Raw genomic sequence first — 19943 nt, 5'->3', positions numbered from 1 at the left:
TAAGCGTCAGATAAACGTTTAATATTCATGACCAACTTATATCCTTCCTATGACCATTCAATACTGATATTCACATCTCGATCCATTCTCATTTACTCATTTCAAGTTAATTCATTTCGTTTCATGTCACAAGACAAATATATATAATTCTCCAAATTTCAATGGTTCTCTATCAACATAACTATCATACAAACACTTCAACCTTGTCATTTTACGAAAATTTTGTCCGCGGGATCGGCACCCATGTATACACAAGATTTCGAGACTTTCGCCTTGGACACTCCAGCCAACTTAATTATCAATGGAGTCCATCCCCTATCTCCTCCCAAACAATAGAGTACATCCCCTTTCTTCTCCCAAAACATTATACATATACAATATATTTAAATTCGTCGTCATATACAATGACTATCCATAACGCATATTTAATGCCTTAATCATACCATCATGTTCAATGACAAACTTAAATGATTAGTTTCAATTCGCCTAATCCTCATGCAATTTCTACAACAATCATAGGTATCCTCCACCGATAGCCCGATACAGATATTTCTAAACAGATATACAATCTTTATAACAGATAATTTATCAAATTTCCATGATTGAGTGATTAAACAAATCCAACTACACCATTCATTCACGCCTTTTCCCAATTTCTCATTTTTCACATCAATTTCATTATTTATGCAAAATAATATTCAAGACACATTTAGGTTAAATCTCTCCCTTATTCAATTATTAACCCAAAGGTTAAAATTCATCATTTTAACACAAGACATCCTCATATTCAAAACCCCATAATCATCTATGGAGCACAATATAAAAACCCCTCTTTCAATTTGAGACCAAACACTAAGTTTACCCAAAAACTTTCAAAATTTCCACCATTTATACATGATAACAAAAAACTAGGTTAAAACTCATACTAAAGTATAAAAGATCCCTATCTCAAGCTAGAAGACCGAGCAAAGTAAAGATGAAACGCCAACAATGACGAACCCAACTTCCAATCGGATGAAAATGAAGATCTTGAAAAGTTCCACCTTTTTCTCAAAGGCACTAGGGTGAAAAGATCAATGCATCTAGATGAAATCTTAAGAATGAGGGTGAGTTTTAGAGAGAGAAAGTGTAGATCTAGGTTTTTGGAGAGTTTTACAGAGAGTAAGAAATGAAAAAGTGAATCAAACACCATCTTCACGGACAGTTATACACGCCGTCTGCTTGAGCGTAGAAAGCCCCACTCGAGCGTCAGACACAGTTTCGCTCGAGCGTGAAAAGTGGTGGTCGAGCGTAGAATACGCACTTTCAGAATATTTGCAGACGAAGGTCCTCACTCGAGCGTAAAATTAGATGCTCGAGCGTCCAATGCACACTTTCAGTATTTTCAAACCTACAAAAGAAATACTGAGAGTTGACGAATCCCGCTCGAGCGCAAAAATGGCCGTTCGAGCGGCGAGACAAAATTTGTGAAGCCCGCTCGAGCGGGAGAGCCAAAATCTGGGCAATAAAAGGTTTGGAAAAAGGGGCAACTAACCTGTTCCAAATGCACAACCACAACCCCAAAGCCAATCCTAAAGGGATACAAGGGGAAACAAGAGATAAACAACAATATGAAAGCATTAAATCCGAGCCCGGAACATCACAAGAGTCGGGTAAAAACCGGGATCGCTATACTCTCTATTCTGTTAATGTATTTAATTCTCTGTTTTGGCTTTTGGCTTTCTTGTACTATGTTTTTCTCGTTTTTCATATTTGACAAAAAATGATTGAAATGTGCAACATGGGTGGATTGAGTTTGTAACATTTCTGGCCATGTAGGTGAAACAATTAAAGGCCCGGACACAGACACAAATCCCCCTGTTAGAAAAGAAAAGTCTGGTCCTGAACCAATAATTGTACCTATAGTCCTAAAGATGGCTGAATTTGACCATAAGGTGAGATCAAATTCCTTTTTTCTTTGTTATTGTTTGTGATATATTTTAAAGCAACTAAGAAGGTTAAAACTTGGTTGCATTCATTTGCATTTTGGTTAGTGTGACCATGTGAGTCTTCTTCCTTTATTTTTAAGTATATTTTTGAGCTGCTATCAAAGCACAGATACCATGATGGGAAAGGATAAGACACAAGATTATTTCAGGAAAGAGGGGAATTTGAATTGTCATCATCACTGACTTGGCATGCCATTTTAACCCTTGTTGTCATTTGAAATAAAATGAATGGTCTGCTGTACTCTATTCTCGTTCAAGGCATATTGGCAGTATGATTAAATGAATGGTCTGCTGTGTTATGGAACGAAAGCCATTGATTTAGCCAATAAAATTAAGGAGGGACAAGTCACTTTAGATTTGTTTTTTTTTGGTACTCGTATTTTATGGTTAATAGCTTGTAGTCACATATGATCTAAAGTGTCTCAGGTGATTTATTTCTCATTTTGCATGAAGGACAGGGTATTGCTTGAAGTTCTGAGCCAGTTGAAACTGAATTGTTTTGGGTTGCCTTGCAAAGGGTGGAGAGAGAAAGAAGGTGGGGGAGGGAGGGAGAGAGGGAGGGAGGGAGGGAGGGAGCACAATATTATATTATTTTTAATATAGGTCTTTTGTGGACACCTCTCTTAATGGAAGAATTTTGAAAGCTCTTAACATATTTATTCTTATACTTCCTCTATTGGTTCTGTGTCTTGATATCCTTGAGAGATCTCATGGTGTTCTTGATGTAATGTAGGGAAAGTAGATTCACTGTTATCTTGAGATGGTGACTCAATTCTTCCCTTGTTATTTCTCCTCTCTTTCATCAACTTTTTCAAATATATCAGTTTCTCTTATGTGCAGGCATTGTTAGAGGAGTGGATATCTACTCGAACATTCAGCGACAAATGTCTAATTCAGGTATCCAACATTTCTGAATTTTCATATGTATTGTAGAACTGTCAATATGTGGACTATGCTCGATGTTATGCTTCATGGTTTTTGGCCTTCAGAGTTATCACACTTGTTTTCCTTCGAGTATTTTTTGAAATGTCTGCATGATGTGTGGGGGCAGGGGGAAAAAAAAGAAGAAAAAAAAAGAGCCATACTTAAAACAAAGATTGCTTTTTTCTGTGTTTTGTTGAGTTCATCAAATCATCTTTAATCCACTTTCAAAATGTAGGTTTATTTACTTATTTATAAGTTCTTAAGCCTATTAACTTTCAATAAATTCTTTTTGAACTATCTAGTCACTCTTTCCAGCTTTTGCTGGTTCTGTTTATTTTTATGAGAACTGTTAGAATTTCCCATCTTTACCTTCACCTACTCCACTACACACTCCACTTCACCTACCTCCACTTCACCACACACTCCACTTCACCTAACCCACTATCACCTCCACTACACCTACTCCACTACACACTCCACTTCACCACACACTCCACTTCACCTAACCCACTATCACCTCCACTACACCTACTACCACATTTTCTTCTATATATAGATTGTATAGGAATTGTAATTTATCAATCTTGTAATACATCAAGATATCCATCAATAATACAATTTATTCTCTTTCTCTCTCTATCAATATTTCTAACATGGTATCAGAGCAAGGTTAACAACCTACTCATTTTGCTTCACCGGCGGGCGGCAGCCTCGCCTTGGCCGCCCGCCGGACCTCTACCTATTCCATCTCTAAACAGTATTTTCGCTACATATAGATTTCCATCTCTAAACAGTACACTTGCTGCACATGCTCCTCCATTTACTCCCTGACTAAGAAATTCCTTATCAGTGTCCAAATAGCCGCTATGTATGGCTGCTTCTAACTGATCTTCTTCGTCTCTGACAAATTCAAGTGCTTTCACAATGTTCTTTCCCAGATTTTCAGCAACATAATCTGCTACCTTCTCAGAAACTCAACTTCCTTGAAAAGTGTTACCCGAGAAAAGCTGAGGAGACGTGGGGACATCCAATTTTCAGTTGTTGATAACCTGTCTGTTGCTTCTTCACCAGTAAGCCCCATGGATGCATCTGGTTCAAATCTTTCTGGAAAGGATAAACATCCAGAAGCTACTGGAATGGGCTTATTCTCTCCAAATTTGTTGGAATCACTTGGCAAGTCTGGTACACCACCCTTTTTATGCCCAGGATCTCAAGAACCTTCAATGGGCTCATCCCTTTTTTTCTCCCTATTATTGTTGGTGCCCTCCTATGGCATCAATTTTTCAATACACAGTAAAACCTCCACAACTGCCTATGTCATTCACTGAATCACTATCTTTACCTCCACTTTCTTCTTTACTACCAGCTACAAGGTCTTCTAGTGTGTTGACACCAATATCACCTCTTAATGTGTCTGATCTCCCCCCTCTGGATTTTCCTACTTTGCTGCCTGAGCCACTGGTCAGGTTGCCACTATCTAGATCAAGTTCACCCCAGATCCTACCATTCACACCTCTAATGTGTGACCCTATTGTTCATATTCCAGTCATTGATGTTTGTTCCTCAGGCCAGTCTATCCCAGTTGGTGGTCTTGCTTACTATGTCACTGCACCATCAAACTTGGCAGACATGGCAGCCAATCCCTTTCATGCTCTCTTCTATTTAGAGTTCATGCTGTCAGCCTGTGCACTGTTCTCAAAAAACTTGGATTGAGGTTTCTGGATCTTCTGCTAAAGATGTGGCCAAGCAACTTAAGGAGCAACAATTTTTCTGTTGATTTTTCTGCATTACCACACCTACCATTCGAGTTTGCACAACACCCATATTTTATTCATCTCAGGGATCAACCCCGATCACATTGTTACACACAAAAAAAAAAAAAAAAAAAAAAAAAAAAAAAAAAAAAAAAAACAAAAACAAAAACAAACAAACAAAACAACCACATCCACTGGCGGATTTTTTTCTTCTCTACTCTGCAGCCGGTCTCTTCTTCTTGCCTCCGTCCTGGGCGGCCCTTGACGGTGCTGCCTCCGTGTTTCCCACTCCACTGGGCATGATCACTACTCCCTGCTCCTCCACTGCAGCATATGGTGGACCTCCAAATCGGAACATCACGGTGGCCTTCCGCTTCAGCTCCTTATTTTCTGCTTTCAGCACACTTATCTCTGCTCGCGCATCCTTATACATGCGTTGGAGCAGAGCCAGTTGGGCGTTTAAATGCTGCACCTCATTTGTCCTACTCTGCAGCCGGTTTGACAAATTTGTGACCGCCGTCATGGTTTCCACGCATGACTTCAGAGTATATTGATTAGCCTCAATATCAGTTTGCATCGCCATTTTTTGCTCCACCGACCGCATCGGAAAGTTCAATGGAGCAAAACCAGAGGTGTTTGGTTGCGGTTCACTGGCCACCGCACCAGTTATTTCTCTTGTGGGCTCGTTCAGTTCTGGAAAGAGCGTGAGCAGGTTCTGGGTAACTGGACGGGAAGAAGAGGCCATGTTTTTGAGTTGCTAAGTGTTTCAGAGAAGGGTTGGTTTCCGGGTGTTTCAAGCTTTGTAGAGACAAGCTCTCCGAGCGTTCAGAGGTTTCAGACTCGTATGCACAGCCTTCGCCTCAACCTTGTTTTTAAATAGCCAGGGCCAGCCACGCGCATCGCGCGCCTCTTGCCAGCCGACAAACGGGCACGCAAGCCAAGGCGTCCACGTGCCTCGCCATCATGTCCGGCACACCTTTTGATGAATTGGGCACGCCTTTTGATGGCACGCCTTTTTATGGATTGGGCACGCTTTTTGATGGCACGCCTTTTGAAAATTGGGCGCACCTTTTGAGGATGCGATTTTTTAAGGGGTCCGACAAGACTCTGTAAACTGTCCCGACATTGATTCCGGTTAGCTCCTTTATGGGTCCGACAAGACTCTGTAAACTGTCCCGACATAGATTCCGGTTAGTTTCTACAAGGGTCCGACAAGACTCTGTAAACTGTCACAACATTGTCTGCTACAACGGTCCGACATGACCCCATAAACTGTCTTCTACAACGGTCCGACATGACCCCATAAACTGTCTTCTACAACGTTATGACACCACCATACAGTGTCCTCTACATGGTTATGACACCTCCATACAGTGTCCTCTACACCGTTATGACACAACCATTCAGTGTCTTCACCAACGGTCTGACACGACCATACAGTGTCTCCCATCCTTTTTTATTTTTATGTATTTTCTTGTTTTGTTTCTCTCTTCAAACTCAAGTTGGTTAGTTTCTATCCTCCTTGAGTTTGCGGGGGGCTGTTAGAATTTCCCATCTTTACCTTCACCTACTCCACTACACACTCCACTTCACCTACCTCCACTTCACCACACACTCCACTTCACCTAACCCACTATCACCTCCACTACACCTACTCCACTACACACTCCACTTCACCACACACTCCACTTCACCTAACCCACTATCACCTCCACTACACCTACTACCACATTTTCTTCTATATATAGATTGTATAGGAATTGTAATTTATCAATCTTGTAATACATCAAGATATCCATCAATAATACAATTTATTCTCTTTCTCTCTCTATCAATATTTCTAACAAGAACCAAGAAATAACATGTTATTGCTGCTCGAATTGGGATGCTGCTTCTAACTGGACAACATTGGTTGATTGAACTCCCATTTTCATGGACATTGAGAACAGTGTCGTAATTTTATAGTGTTTCAGGGTGTCGGACATGGCCATTAACCAAATTTCGGAAGTATACACAGTGCACAGACAGCATGGTTTTATATGTATATTGTAGTGGACTCAATACATTGAACACATATCTGTATTTAAGTGCAAATTCTAGGCTCCCCTAATTCTTGTTAGGTGGGGCATGCTGATGGACTAAACCCATAACATCTCGTATTTGTTATGTCGGTTCTTTTGACTCATGATCATTAATTTAAGCTGGACCTTTACTCATGTTGTTTCATTTACCTTTAGAATGAGTGACTTGAAATAATGCCCATGGACTGGCAATGAAATCAAAATTGCTTTTCTAACATACTTCTGTTTTTGTTTTTCCTTTCAGGACAAAGATAAGCTAATAAGCAACCTAAAAACGATTCAGGACTATCTTTGCTCTTTCAAGTCACAGGTATGCTAAGATGTTGAGACCTGGTTTTCTCATTATCTTTCCATGTTCTTGAGGATTCAGTAAATGATATGTAAATAAAGGGATATAGTAGTAGTTATGCACATCATGATGAGTATGCTGAGGGCATTTTGGAATCAATAGTCTACTCAATTTTGTTCAAAGTATTATGTATAACTGATAAGGTGTTCCAATTTCCCTACATTTAGGCTGTCAACCAAAGTAATTAAGAGAATCTCAGAATTCTGTCAAAAATATCAATGAACATAAGTGTGGTGCTTTTATTTCTTGCTAGCTTATCGAATTTTGTAAAAGTTAAATCGGATGGTAAAGTTTGAGTATTGCTGTAAGCAAATCATTTGATGAATGATCGTTAGATTTGAGGGGGGAAATATGTTTGGGGAAAACAAAAGTGAGAAAAACTCCAAAAAATACTGCTTCAGTGAAACCCAGGATTCCTGGTTTTCAGCTAGACTCTTGCAATTTATGGATGATGATGAAAAATAATGTTGACTTTATCCTTAATCTTTTTAATTTATTTATTTTGTGAGTTTTTTGTTACCCTCGTGAACAGGGTTTAACAGTTGTCAATATATCAGCAACAACATTTCCACAAACACTGGATTGGCTACATAGTCATCTTCTTCAGGTATTTTTGTCTTCTAACCCTTTATTTGCCTGAACTGTTCAGACCAGGTATATGCTTCTCTAATCTGGAAGAAATTGATAAATGTAGTGGCCCCACTTGCTGGTCTTAAAACTACACTAGTATTTTATAGCCACTGTGATTGGTGTTGGTTTCTGCACCCCACGTGACCAGACATGTCATCACCTAGAAGGGGTTGGCTCCACATTTTACCTAAGCACCTCGCCTAGCCAACGCCTTGCCTCATGACTTCACTTATCTTGACTGCCTCACTTGACTTGGCGTCATGTATCTCACCCGCTTGGCTGCTTGCTCACTCCACCTCACCAAGGTTTTACTCGATTCCAGACTCACCTCGAGGTGGCTCCATTTTGACCCAACAAAAGAGAAAGAGGAGTCTTTTTTTACCAAAGCATGTGACACCTCATGAAAGTGTATCATACCTAACCCCTACAGCCTTTGACACAACCCCCAAGGCTAAGCTGATCTCCTTGGCCCAAATCTCCTTTAAAAGGAGGTTCCACGTCTATACATAAACATGCCCTTGAGGAAAGCTCAGTTTCCAATACCTTCGCCATGAGGCTTCACCCCCCTACTATCATTCTCTCTCTACTGCCTCAGCTCTCTCTCCATATCAGGTGGTTCTTAGCCATGTGAGAGTGCCTACCATGATTCTCAGAGGTCCCACAGTCTACCCACATCGCCATTGACTGTCAACACTGGTTTAGGAGCTCCTATACATTATGTTTGTTGTTTAACAAGATGATCATAGAGGCTGTTTGTACTCTTGGGTTGCAGCACTTAATCTAAATCATGTCTGAATATTTATTTTTGCTTTTTTTTTTCCTTCTTATTTCTCTCCCTCTCCAATATAGTTGGGGAAGGGTTGTGCAGTTCACTTTTGTTGATAAATAGTTGAACCTTTATTTTCAATAAAGTTGGAACAATCAATTGTTTTACTGCTGTGAAAATGCTCCAGAAAATAATTACATAGTTGTCGAAATTTCACCTGGAATTCCATAGCTAACGTATATTGAATTCAAAATGTTACACCTAGTGATTTTTTTCAACGCTTCCTATTTAAACATTCAGAGCTATTTAATGATTTTTGTTATTAACGTTTTTAAAATAGATGAACTGCTGAAATCATTAAATTTTCATTACTGAGATTTGACATGTGGGAACCATCTTTTTAGCCAAGTTATACTGTAAATCCTGTATTAATATTCTGTTCATAAGCTTATCCTATTGTTCTGAAACTTCTTTTGATGTTGGTTTCTCGGTCAGTGTATCGAGCAAGGTATATTGTCTGTTTCTGATGGAAGCGCTAAGCAGCCAGCTGGGAATTAGATTGTATGCCATACGTAAGAGGTACGGAAAGACTCTAAATATCTTGTCTTGTGCAATGCCTATCTGCAAATACCTTTTTCCATATGTATTCATGCTAAGCCTCACATATAGAATATACAAATGAGTTAAGATTATACTAATGATAAGACCAATTCAATATTTAAAAATAAAAAATTAACCAAAACAAAAAACAGAGGATGGAGGGAAAAAATTGATACAGAATATTGATTAAGAGAAGAATGTCAGAAATTGATTAGTGCCTTACATGGATACAAATTGCGATGATTTTGATTTTGAATGTTTTAGGTGAAATTTGCATGCCTGCCAGTAAATAATTAATATGAACTGATGGTAGAACATAATTAGGTCAACCTATATACCCAAGACATCACCTTTATCCATCTATTCTTTTACTTTCGTGGGAATGCAACACGTGCCAAGATTATCATGTTTTGAATTGGCACCCTAACCGGTTGCGCAGTTTGTGCAGTCTGACATGGTCCATTTGGCCAATAGCCATTTACTCGTTTAATATTTTCATCTTGGTTTTGTAACTACTTGTATGTTCCTTGTAGTTTGCTTGTTCGGACCAATGAGGAAAAACAAAGTTGCTGCCGATGGTGTTAAAGCCAGAAACCAAACCTCGGAAGTTCTGGACAAGGACAGACTGGAGGCTGCCGAAATTGTCAGCCTAGCTTATTTGACAGGCATAATATGGGACCGTCGTAGAAATGGAGAAGCCCCCATGAAATGGTTCGGTAAATTATTATATTTGAGATTTGTCTTCTTTTCAAAGAGTTTACCATTGTAAGAGATGTAGGGCTTGTTAAAGATGATTGCTTATAGATATTGAATGTTCGTCTTTCTTTGAATTTCTCCCTAGAATCTGGAAGTTTACTTTCTTTGTGAAAATTTAAAGGGAAAAATACACTTGCCCTCTTCAAAACTGTCATATTTGTTTCACTTTACCTCCTGAACTTTCAATTTGCATGATTACTCCCATAAACATTTGACATTAGTTTACTTTACCTCAAACTATGAACGGAGTTAATATTTTTTATGAAATATTACACCTATCGGCATATAATTATATTTATGAACATGATTTTCTTAATTTGGTTGTATTTTTTTTCTCAGTTATGTACTTTACTCCATAATTGTATTTTTCTTAATTTGGTTGTATTTAGATGTAGTAGTTTGTTCCAATTTGTTGTATTTTTGTTTTATTGAATATTTTTAAAATTGTTGTTGTGGGGTATCTAACTTGCCTCCTCATTATGGAGTAAAGTGAGTCAATGCCCTCAATTAATTACATATACCAACACTTATAATATTTCACTGAAAATATTAATTGCATTACAATTGGGATAAAATGAACTAATGTCAATGGTATAGGGGTAATTGTTCAAATTGATAATTCAGGGGAAAAAAAAAAAAAAAAAAAAAATTGATCCAAACGTAATTTTGTTTTTTCGGAGAAAGATATAAAGCAATTATATTAAAATAAAAGTAAATATACAGATCAGAAAAAAAAAAAAAAAAAACACTCAGTGTTAAATAAACAATCTAACAAGAATTAAAATAACAAAAGACAAAGCCGTCAGGATAAAGTGTGATATCTTAATCAACCTTTTTTCCAAGACCATTCACAACTTGATTATTTATTATTTATTATTGTTATTATTATTTTTTTGGGGATTCATTTACAACTTGAATTGAATGCACTTGATGAGCTCTATTTCATACTATTTTTATATTGCCACATCATATTAATGGTTAAAAATATATGATAGAGGATGCGATCCCAAGCCATAGAGATAATGTTACATGAAGTTAATGTGTATCCACTTACACTCTGAATCAGTGATCCTCACATTGATTTTTGTGTAGTTTTTAGTGCAAGGAATTATTTATTTATTTATTTATTTATTTTGTCATTTTAGACATTTGTACTAGAGCAATATGACACACTAGCTCACACACTGTTTTGCAACTCACCCTCTACAAAAAGATTTCAAGAACTGCATTCCCCTTTTCTAATATAACACATGTAAAAACGTAATATACATAAATCATGACATTCAAATATTAATCTTTGACATTAAAGTAAAATTCCCTCAAATCTCACCATCCCAAAGATCTTGAATGGTCTTGTAAGGGCTTGTTGTTTGATTAACAAGGAACTCGCCTCTCATAATCTTCCTCTCCTCCATCTTTTCAATATTGAGTAAATCGTGATCGTCCAATCTCAGATCAAGGGCCCCCATGTTCTCCTTCATCCTCTCTTCGTTAAAGCTCTTCACGATCACACTTGCTCCCTTCGATAATCCCCACCTTAGGGCAACCTACAAAGTTTTTTAAGAAATAATACATAAGTGGTTTTCCTAAAAACGCATTTGTATGTAATTCACATGAATGCATGTGGTGACATTCAATTCGTGGACAAAATGTATTTTAGAATAAATAATATTAAGATATTTTAGTCATTCTGTACATGTTATTTTTGGGACAAACTATCCCACAATCTCACGTGTAGCCTAGGGTAAAAGGATTTGAACGAGTCATCTCAAATCATAAGATTTGAATTAAACACGACGAGATTATTTAATCAATATTCCACACTATTAGTCGCAAATCAAACTTGGTGTTAAGGTAAGATGTGATGCATGTGTTTAGTTCTTTTATTTGTATATAAATCAATTATAAAATCAAACAAATTTTCACATGAGTGTGAAATTTGTCTTTTTTGTGTCTCGTGTGTCTAATTCTGTGATCAATTTGTGTGATTTTAAAAATTTTATGATCTGACTCACCTGAGCTGTGGTAGCATGGTGCTTGAGAGCAATTGATTGGATGATGGGGTTATCAACCACAGCCGTAGATCCCCAAGAATTCCCTGGCCCACCAAGGGGTGAATATGCACTGACATGGATCTTGTGATCCCTACAGAATTCTCTAAGCTTTGTTTGCCTCCACATTGGATGCATTTCCACCTATACACACACATTGTATTATGATTATGAACTAATTATGGTGATGATGTTTGCAAATCTATATCTAATAGAGCAAGAGAGAGGAAAAAAAAAAATCACTTAAAATCACTCTTGAATCACAATTTTTGACTTATTGTACTATACATCTCATTTAGTATCTGTATATATTTTGTAATCCTAAAACAATCCTGATTAGGTTTTAACAAAAATGTCTTCTCAATGACTTGAAAGGTCCCGAGTCATTCATGTTGCTGTTACGTAGCATTGTATATAGTATTCCCAACAAATAAATAATCACAATACACATTAAGTGAATCATTCAATATCTCTCAATTACTTAATAAATATGAGTTAATATTGTTTAACCTATAAAGTTTTTCAGTATATCATTAATTAAGAGGACGTAAATAATATCACATGATACTTTAAAATTAAAAATTAAGAAAAGGAGCTTACTTGATTGAGAGCAGGAGGGACAGAAGCAAAATCTAAGAGGCTTTGGATCTTGTTGGTAGAGAAATTGCTGACACCAATACACCTACACATCCCCATATCTAAGCATCTCTCCATTCCAGCCCAAGTGGTTTCCAAGTCAAGTAGTCTTTCAAACTCATCTTCATTGGGCACAGCATTATTTGCCCAAGGCTTCAACTTCACAGGCCAGTGCACCAGGTACATGTCCACATATTCCATTCCCAACCTCCTACAACATATATACAACACAACATTATATATATAACTCTATACATAGATATGAATAAATATGTATTGCACCATCTCCCTACAACCACTGTGGCAGCCAACACCACCCTTACTTAGCAAGTTTTTTAACAAAAATGTTTGAGCTTAAATCAATTTTTTTTTTAATTCAAGCAGTCCTAAATTTATTTCTCAAACCAAGTTTTATGATATATGTTTTTAAAACATAACTATAAGGTTATATAAACTTGAATTCATGTTTTGAAGTCATATTTTCAAAATATGATTTGAACCCTAAAGACTCTGAAAAATAAATTTAAAACTGTTTGAGTTTTAAAACTCTATTTTAAAAGCAACTTGCAATGGACCAAAATAATAAAAATAAATAAAGACCTCCCAATACATAGCATTGCTGGACTATGATACAAACCAGGGAATCTGCATATATATATTTTGGGATTCACAATATCCTAATATTTACTTGTTTTCCAAGGACTATCATCTAGGGCAAAATCTGTTGGGATACACACAATCTCCTAGTCTTTTCATATCCACTTGTTCTTTTGTTAATAGTATAAGCCATAGAGTGCAATCTCATGAGATTTTGCTGAAATATGAAAAATCATGCATCAAATTTTGGAAACATATTCCCACAAGCAGCCTCTAGTGTAGGTTGCAGCTGATTAATGTCCTAAACTTGAATTATTCACTTTAATGGCACGAGATTCTTTTCCCCTGAAAATCTGATTTCCTAGTGTCAATGTACTCAAACTACATGATAAGGATTTGAATTTTTCATAATTCAAAATTTTCAACCATATTGTGTGATTAAAAGTGTATTGGAGATAGGGGATCGAGATTTTTGAAACAAATAATCCTTAGACCCACTTTCCTTAATGGATTTTGTTAATAGGTGTCTTAAAAGGAGTTGTTAACAAACTTGAAATAGTCATACATGTTTTATGAGAATGCGTAAAAAATATATAATCATTTGAAACTTTGTTAATCAATGCCGTTAAAACACTTATTAACAAAACTCTCACTAACAAAACCCTTCATTAATATATAAGGATAAAGAGAAAAGAAGAAAAATGTTACACACAAAGGCCGTAGCACCACACATATCTATTGGTATAGACCTCGTTACCTTATGTCTAGTGGTAAAAATAAAAAAAATAAAAAATAGTAAAACATCTATTTATATATAGCATTAGTCAAATTTGAAAATAGTCTACGTGATTGTATCTCTGAATTTCTAAAAATATGTTTACGATTCGAGCTAATAAAAAAAGTGTCACGCGCTCAAATATGCTAATCTTAACATACTAACCTGCTAACATACTTTCTACGAAGTGTCAAAAAAAATAATAAAATAAAATTAGTCAAAGATAAATAGATTTTTGGATATGCTTACTGTAAAGTTTGCTTGAGTGCTGAGACAGAGTCATGGTGATCACTTCCCCACAGTTTGGAAGTGAGAAAGATGTCTTCTCTCTCAATCATCTGATATTCAAAAATTGCTTCTCTTAATGCTTCTCCCACAGCGGCCTCAGACCCATATATTTTTGCTGTATCAAAATGCCTGTAACCCATCTGTAGTTCACAACAACATTCCTTCAAATCATTTTCATCCAAAAAACGAAAAACATCTTGCTATAAAAATTAAAGGCCAAAGTCATAAAGTTATTCATCAAACACGAGATATTTTGTTCTCAAATTTCTCTGTCTCAATGAAATTTTAGTCATAGAATCATATTTTGAAATTCTCACATAATCTTAAGACTGAAAATGCTTTAAAATAAAGAGACAGATGTATCCGAGGGCAAAGAATCACTAGTGTTTAATCTACGGTGCATACAGCCTTGCTACATGCTCCCAAAACCAATTACAGAACCGGACAAAACTTTCTTCCATTTATGGGATCCACCCATATGAGAGAGTTGTTTCTGATTGTATAGTTAGTTTCAGTAGACAAGAACAATGCTACATATACATTTATATATATTTAGTGCACATATCTTTGTGGTAGAAGTTGTGATGTTACAAACCTTAAGAGCAGTGTGAACCGCCTGTTTGGTTTCCTCTCTATCATTTTGAGAGGAATAAGTGCCAAAACCCATAGTGGGTATGGTTGCACCACAGTTCAATCTCACTTGATTGTACTTCATCTCTCTCTCTCTCTCTCTCTCTCTCTCTTCAAGAATGCACATAACTCACTTGGTGTCTCTACATATATACAGGTAACAGGCACACCAAAGGCAACTACCCTTTAACTGTTTTCTCAATATATTTATTTATTGCACCGCCAATTTAAATATAATAATAATTGGTGAGTTAGCAAACATTGTAATCTTATGTAGGAGTTAATGGAAGTTGTGAGGAATTTAAATTATTTTATATTGAAATTTTTAACATATCAACGAATTGGAATTATGGGATCTTCCATGTCTCAGGGGATTTCAACAATCCTTCATTTCGAAGAAATATTTTAAAAGTATCATTCAAGAAAAAAGAGGTTCAATTTACCAATATACATAAATATCAAACTAAATTAAATCAAATCAAGTCTTAAATCCCATTAAATGTGATCGACTAATATTCATAAATACCAAATTAAAAAAAAATTATTTTACTATGTCCTTATTTTTTTTTTTGAGTAAATTTACATATACAAAATTAAATCATAAAAAATAAATTAAGAATATATACATCAGAATAATGGGATTCATCTCTAATGAAAATAATAAAAATACTAACGTACGAGAATAATTCTGATGAATCTATTATGTGGACATATACATTCTTCATTTACGTATGTAATATTTATTTAGGCAGCACACACCACGTATGTGCAATTTATAATTAGATTTAATAATTATGATAGTTATTTGAAGCAATTGGAGAGAGGTGAAGTTGCTTATAGTAGTTACCACGTTTTGGTGACATTTTCAAAATAAATAATAAGTCTGTGACATCTACACCAACGTAGGTGTTTGCTATATATATATATATATATACTAACATTATGCAATGCGTATGCAAAAATATATGTAATTTAGCAGTGGAGAAGAATAAACCATTTGTGAAATTTTGAATATATAAATCAGTTCTCTCATGTCAGCTTCTTCCTACTAACAATTATCAAACTGCTAGGGGTATTTGCAAGAGAAAAAAAATGTGACAAAGAAACGTCTATAGCAAATTCAAGACTTTATATAATAGAATGATATAAGAAATTCTATAATACACACCTTGAAAAAGAGCATCCCCAGCAGCCTACTTAAATTTTACCTTAAAATATTATTAAAAAATTCATTCCCTATTGTAGGAATCACTTTTTTATTTACTTTCTCCCAAAAAATTTCCTATTTTTTTCTCTATTTTATTAAAATAATCTTTTTAATTACTTTTAAATTTAATTTTTTTTAATAATAAAATAATGAAAACACATACCAACCAAAAACTAGCAAGCAGCAACAGCACAGTTAAGGAAAACAAAGAATGGCGGTCGACCGGTCAAGCTAATTTTGGACATTTTCCTTCTTCAGTTACTGGGCACTCACGGGACATCCAGGGAAACATCTAGAAGGACATCCCCTGCGTGCATTCAACGAAACAAAATAAGAATTTATGAATTATGAGGGAGCTACAGTGGCTCCCTACAAATAGCGAATCATTGTAGCAACACTTAAATTTGGGAGGTTGAATAAGGGATCAACTGGGGAAGAATTTTTGAAGAATTAACCTCTATTATAAGGGAGTTTGTAACAACCCTCATACTGTTTACCAACTTATGATTGATTATGACTGATAATTGAACTGATTAAAGTACTGAACTGACTGACTGAAATTGGAAACCGAATCGATTGAGTATATGTTAGTTAAATTGCATTCTATCTGTTTGACTGTATGATTATCTGTTCATGCTTATATGTTTAAACTGCTAATTGAAGGCCTTATCGGCGGCCGAATTAGAAACCGATTGATGTTCCTTGACCCTCGTAATTAATGTGATTTTATGGTGTATTTACCTGAAAACTGATTAGGTGTGATTGAATTGGATTAAAATGAGTTAATTGCAAAGTTTGCCGTAATTACCTAAATGCCACTTAAGTGGCCCACTACTTGGCTCATCTCATTACACTCATACATACACATTTCATCAGCTCATTCTTGAGCACAGCACCGACTAGAGAGAGAGAAATAGAGAGTGAGAGGGAATTGAGTTGAGTTCGAGTTCATTGGTGGAATTGCTTGGTAATTGAAGTGTAGATTACTAATTTGAGCCTCTAGCCTTGCATTGGAGACCTAAGGTAGAGTAATTACTCTCTTGTTTGTGAATTGAGCTAGTTCTTGCATGATTCATGCTTCATTATAGAACTAAGTCATGTTTTGGTTCATTATGGTTGAATTGAAGCTTAATTGTTGCATGCATGTTGTCATTCTTGAAGTTTTGAGGTTGTAGTTCATAATACCTCACATGCATGTCCATCTTTTGGTCATACTCCATGAGCTCATCTTGTTTTTGAAGGTTTGAGCTCTTTTGAAACAGCATTAAAGCTTTGAAAATGATTTAAGATCATTCATGTCATGTTTGAGGATTGTTCTTGGAAAATGGTTTGAAATTAGGTTTGAATTAAACACCCTTGGGCTTTGATTTCTCAAATTGAGTTTTGAATCGTGTTGTTCCATGTGTTTATAAGAGTTTTCCAGAAAATGAGCCCAAGAAGATCGGTTTTGAGTTGTTAACAACTTGGTTTTGAGCTTGAAGGTGCAATCTGGAATTTCCAGATTTCGCACTTCCGCTCGAGCGGGGAAAGTGACGCTCGAGCGTAGAATTCGAGCATCCAGCATCTCTGCACTGTTTTGCAGTCCGCTCGAGCGGAGGATTGGGCGCTCGAGCGGAGTCATGTCTCACGCTCGAGCGGGCGTCGAGCGGAGATTTCACCCATCCAGTACTTTTATAGTACGCTCGAGCGGGAAAGTTTACGCTCGAGCGTGGACCTTTGTTGCATGTACGCTCGAGCGGGGAAACACGCGCTCGAGCGGGACTCTGTTTTTCTAAAAATGCTTTTAAATGTACATCTTTGCATCCTCATCCCATTCTAGGCATTCTTAGGCCTAGTTTAAGACATCTTATTGAGGATATAGATGTAGAACACACCGAGGCCCTCGGGATTAAGTTATTATATTTCCCAACTGTGTAGCTTAGTGTGTTCAACCTGTGAACTGTGTAGGGTTGGCGACTGGGGAGACACGCTCTAGCATACTGTAGCCCAAACTCTGTGAGTAACAATTGTGTAAAGATATGTTCAACTGATTATCTTTGAATACTGAACTGAACTGTTTACTGAACTGATATTGTTTACTGAATGAATGTATGTCCTTTATTTCTGAACTGTACTGTGGCATCCTTAGCACCTACTGTTTACTGTTACTGTTACAGAGATCTCTGTCGGTTCCCTCGTGGAGCCACTACTGTTTACTGACTGATGGCCATCATTACTGTTCGGTCTTTTAAGACCTACTGTTACTGATATGCTAATGGATGTACCACATATGACTGTTTACTGTACTGAGCAACTGAAATACTGATTGAAATGAACTGTTTTCATTACCTGTAAGGACATTCATTCTAAACCCCTTTACGCTTTATGTTATTCACTGGGCTTTAGCTCACTGCTCATATATATATGTAGGTGTTCAGGCACCAGACCGCAGCTAGGAGCGTCAGGGTTACTCCAGTTTTGTCAAGCCAGCCTTTGTGCCTCACTGCGAGGTTCCGAGCCTATCGTGCTAAGGCTTAGGGGTGTTTTAGAAGTCCCCCTTCTGTACTGTCTTACCGTTTTGTGATAACTGGATGAATTGTATAGACTGACTGTTTACCGTACTGTTATCAAAGGATTAAGTCCCTGTACTGTGTGACTGTAAATTTTGTTTAGACTGTACTGTTTGTATATGTGAATGCATGAAAAATCTTTTTGGCATACAGACTGTCACAGCTCATTAGACATTGTTTAATTACTGTATTGGCTTCCGCCAGGCCCTGTACTCAGTTTTACTGTACTACTGTTCTGCAGGCCTTCGGTAATCTCGGATTACTGGCCGGTTACGGTGCTGAACCCATAGGGCCGGGTTTGGGTCGTGACAGAGTGGTATCAGAGCGATACTTACCACGAGTTATACCGCACACACGTGTCCAAATGAGCTATAGGGTGTCCTAGAAAAGTTATTAGGGCATCTTATGAGCATGATAAGTGTGTGGTTATGTTATGACTGAATACATGCTAATGTGGTAAACTGTTAAACAAATGACTGCTTATGTTTAAAACTGTTATAACTGCTTATAGTGAAATGGACAATGCAAATGAACCTGAGTCCTCATCTACTGAGGCAAGAATGGAAAGAATGGAAAGGATGATGGAACTGATAACTGCTAGACTTGAACAACAGAACCAACAGCCTCCTCCTCCTCCGGTTCAGCCGGAACCTAATGTGAATGTGAATGATGGGGATATCATTGCTCTGACCCAGAAGTTCAGCAAAATGAAACCGCCATCCTTTCAGGGAGGCCTTGAACCGTTAAAAGCTGAAGCTTGGGTTCTAGAAACAGAGAAACTATTTGAAGTGTTTCCGTGCTCAGAAGCGAACAAAGTATTGTTAGCTACCTTCACCCTACAAGAAGAGGCTAGAAGGTGGTGGATGTTGATCCGTGATACAAATACTGTTATGACTTGGGCTCAGTTCAAGGAGTCCTTCTTTGAAAAGTACTTCCCACAGTGTGTCAGGGATAGGAAAGTGACTGAATTCGAACAACTGAAACAGGGCACCACGTCGGTTGCCGAATATGAAACCAAATTTACTGAACTTGCCAGATATGCACCACACATGGTGGACACTGAATATAAGAAGGCTAGGAAATTTGAAGGTGGCCTTAATGTTGCAATTCTTGACCAAATAAATGTGTTGAAATTACCGACTTTTGTGGGTGTTCTCGACCGGGCATTGATGGCCGAGTCGAACATTGCAGCAGTGAAACAATCTGAAACACCAACAACCGAATGGCATGGTAAAAGGCAGGGTTTCAAATTCAAGAAAGGCAAGCACAGCCCAGCCAACAAGAAACAGAATACGGGGTCAATGACTAGCCCCAGCCAAGGGAGTGGGTTTATACCACCCTGTTCTGAGTGTGGCAAGAAGC

The 19943-nt window shown here is 37.0% G+C and overlaps 2 protein-coding genes across 2 annotated transcripts in view; one reads left to right on the top strand and one right to left on the bottom strand.

Annotated features, from left to right (window-relative positions):
* LOC114304690 (P-loop containing nucleoside triphosphate hydrolases superfamily protein) overlaps nt 1-10164 on the top strand; it is a 30838-nt gene extending 20674 nt beyond the window's left edge. Inside the window, exons 11-16 of the mRNA XM_028249829.2 lie at nt 1819-1934; nt 2829-2885; nt 6992-7057; nt 7629-7703; nt 8988-9071; nt 9626-10164. Coding sequence (XP_028105630.2) covers nt 1819-1934; nt 2829-2885; nt 6992-7057; nt 7629-7703; nt 8988-9050 — 377 coding nt within the window. The 3' untranslated portion in view covers nt 9051-9071; nt 9626-10164. The remainder of the gene's footprint in view (nt 1-1818; nt 1935-2828; nt 2886-6991; nt 7058-7628; nt 7704-8987; nt 9072-9625) is intronic.
* An 898-nt stretch (nt 10165-11062) lies between these two features.
* Nucleotides 11063-14944, bottom strand: LOC114304673 (NADPH-dependent aldo-keto reductase, chloroplastic). Its single transcript, XM_028249814.2, has 5 exons — nt 14791-14944; nt 14157-14335; nt 12500-12746; nt 11864-12043; nt 11063-11395 (listed from the first exon to the last, which is right to left on the bottom strand). The coding sequence occupies exons 1-5, from the start codon at nt 14908-14910 to the stop codon at nt 11168-11170; spliced, it is 954 nt and encodes a 317-aa protein (XP_028105615.2). The 5' UTR covers nt 14911-14944; the 3' UTR covers nt 11063-11167.
* Between the last annotated feature and the right edge of the window lie 4999 nt (nt 14945-19943).

This window comes from Camellia sinensis, chromosome 8, assembly GCF_055761805.1.
Source record: "Camellia sinensis isolate YWXY chromosome 8, ASM5576180v1, whole genome shotgun sequence".
In the NCBI taxonomy this organism is placed as follows: domain Eukaryota; kingdom Viridiplantae; phylum Streptophyta; class Magnoliopsida; order Ericales; family Theaceae; genus Camellia; species Camellia sinensis.
The sequence above is the reverse complement of the archived record's forward strand: the minus strand, read 5'-3'. Positions and strand labels throughout refer to the sequence as shown.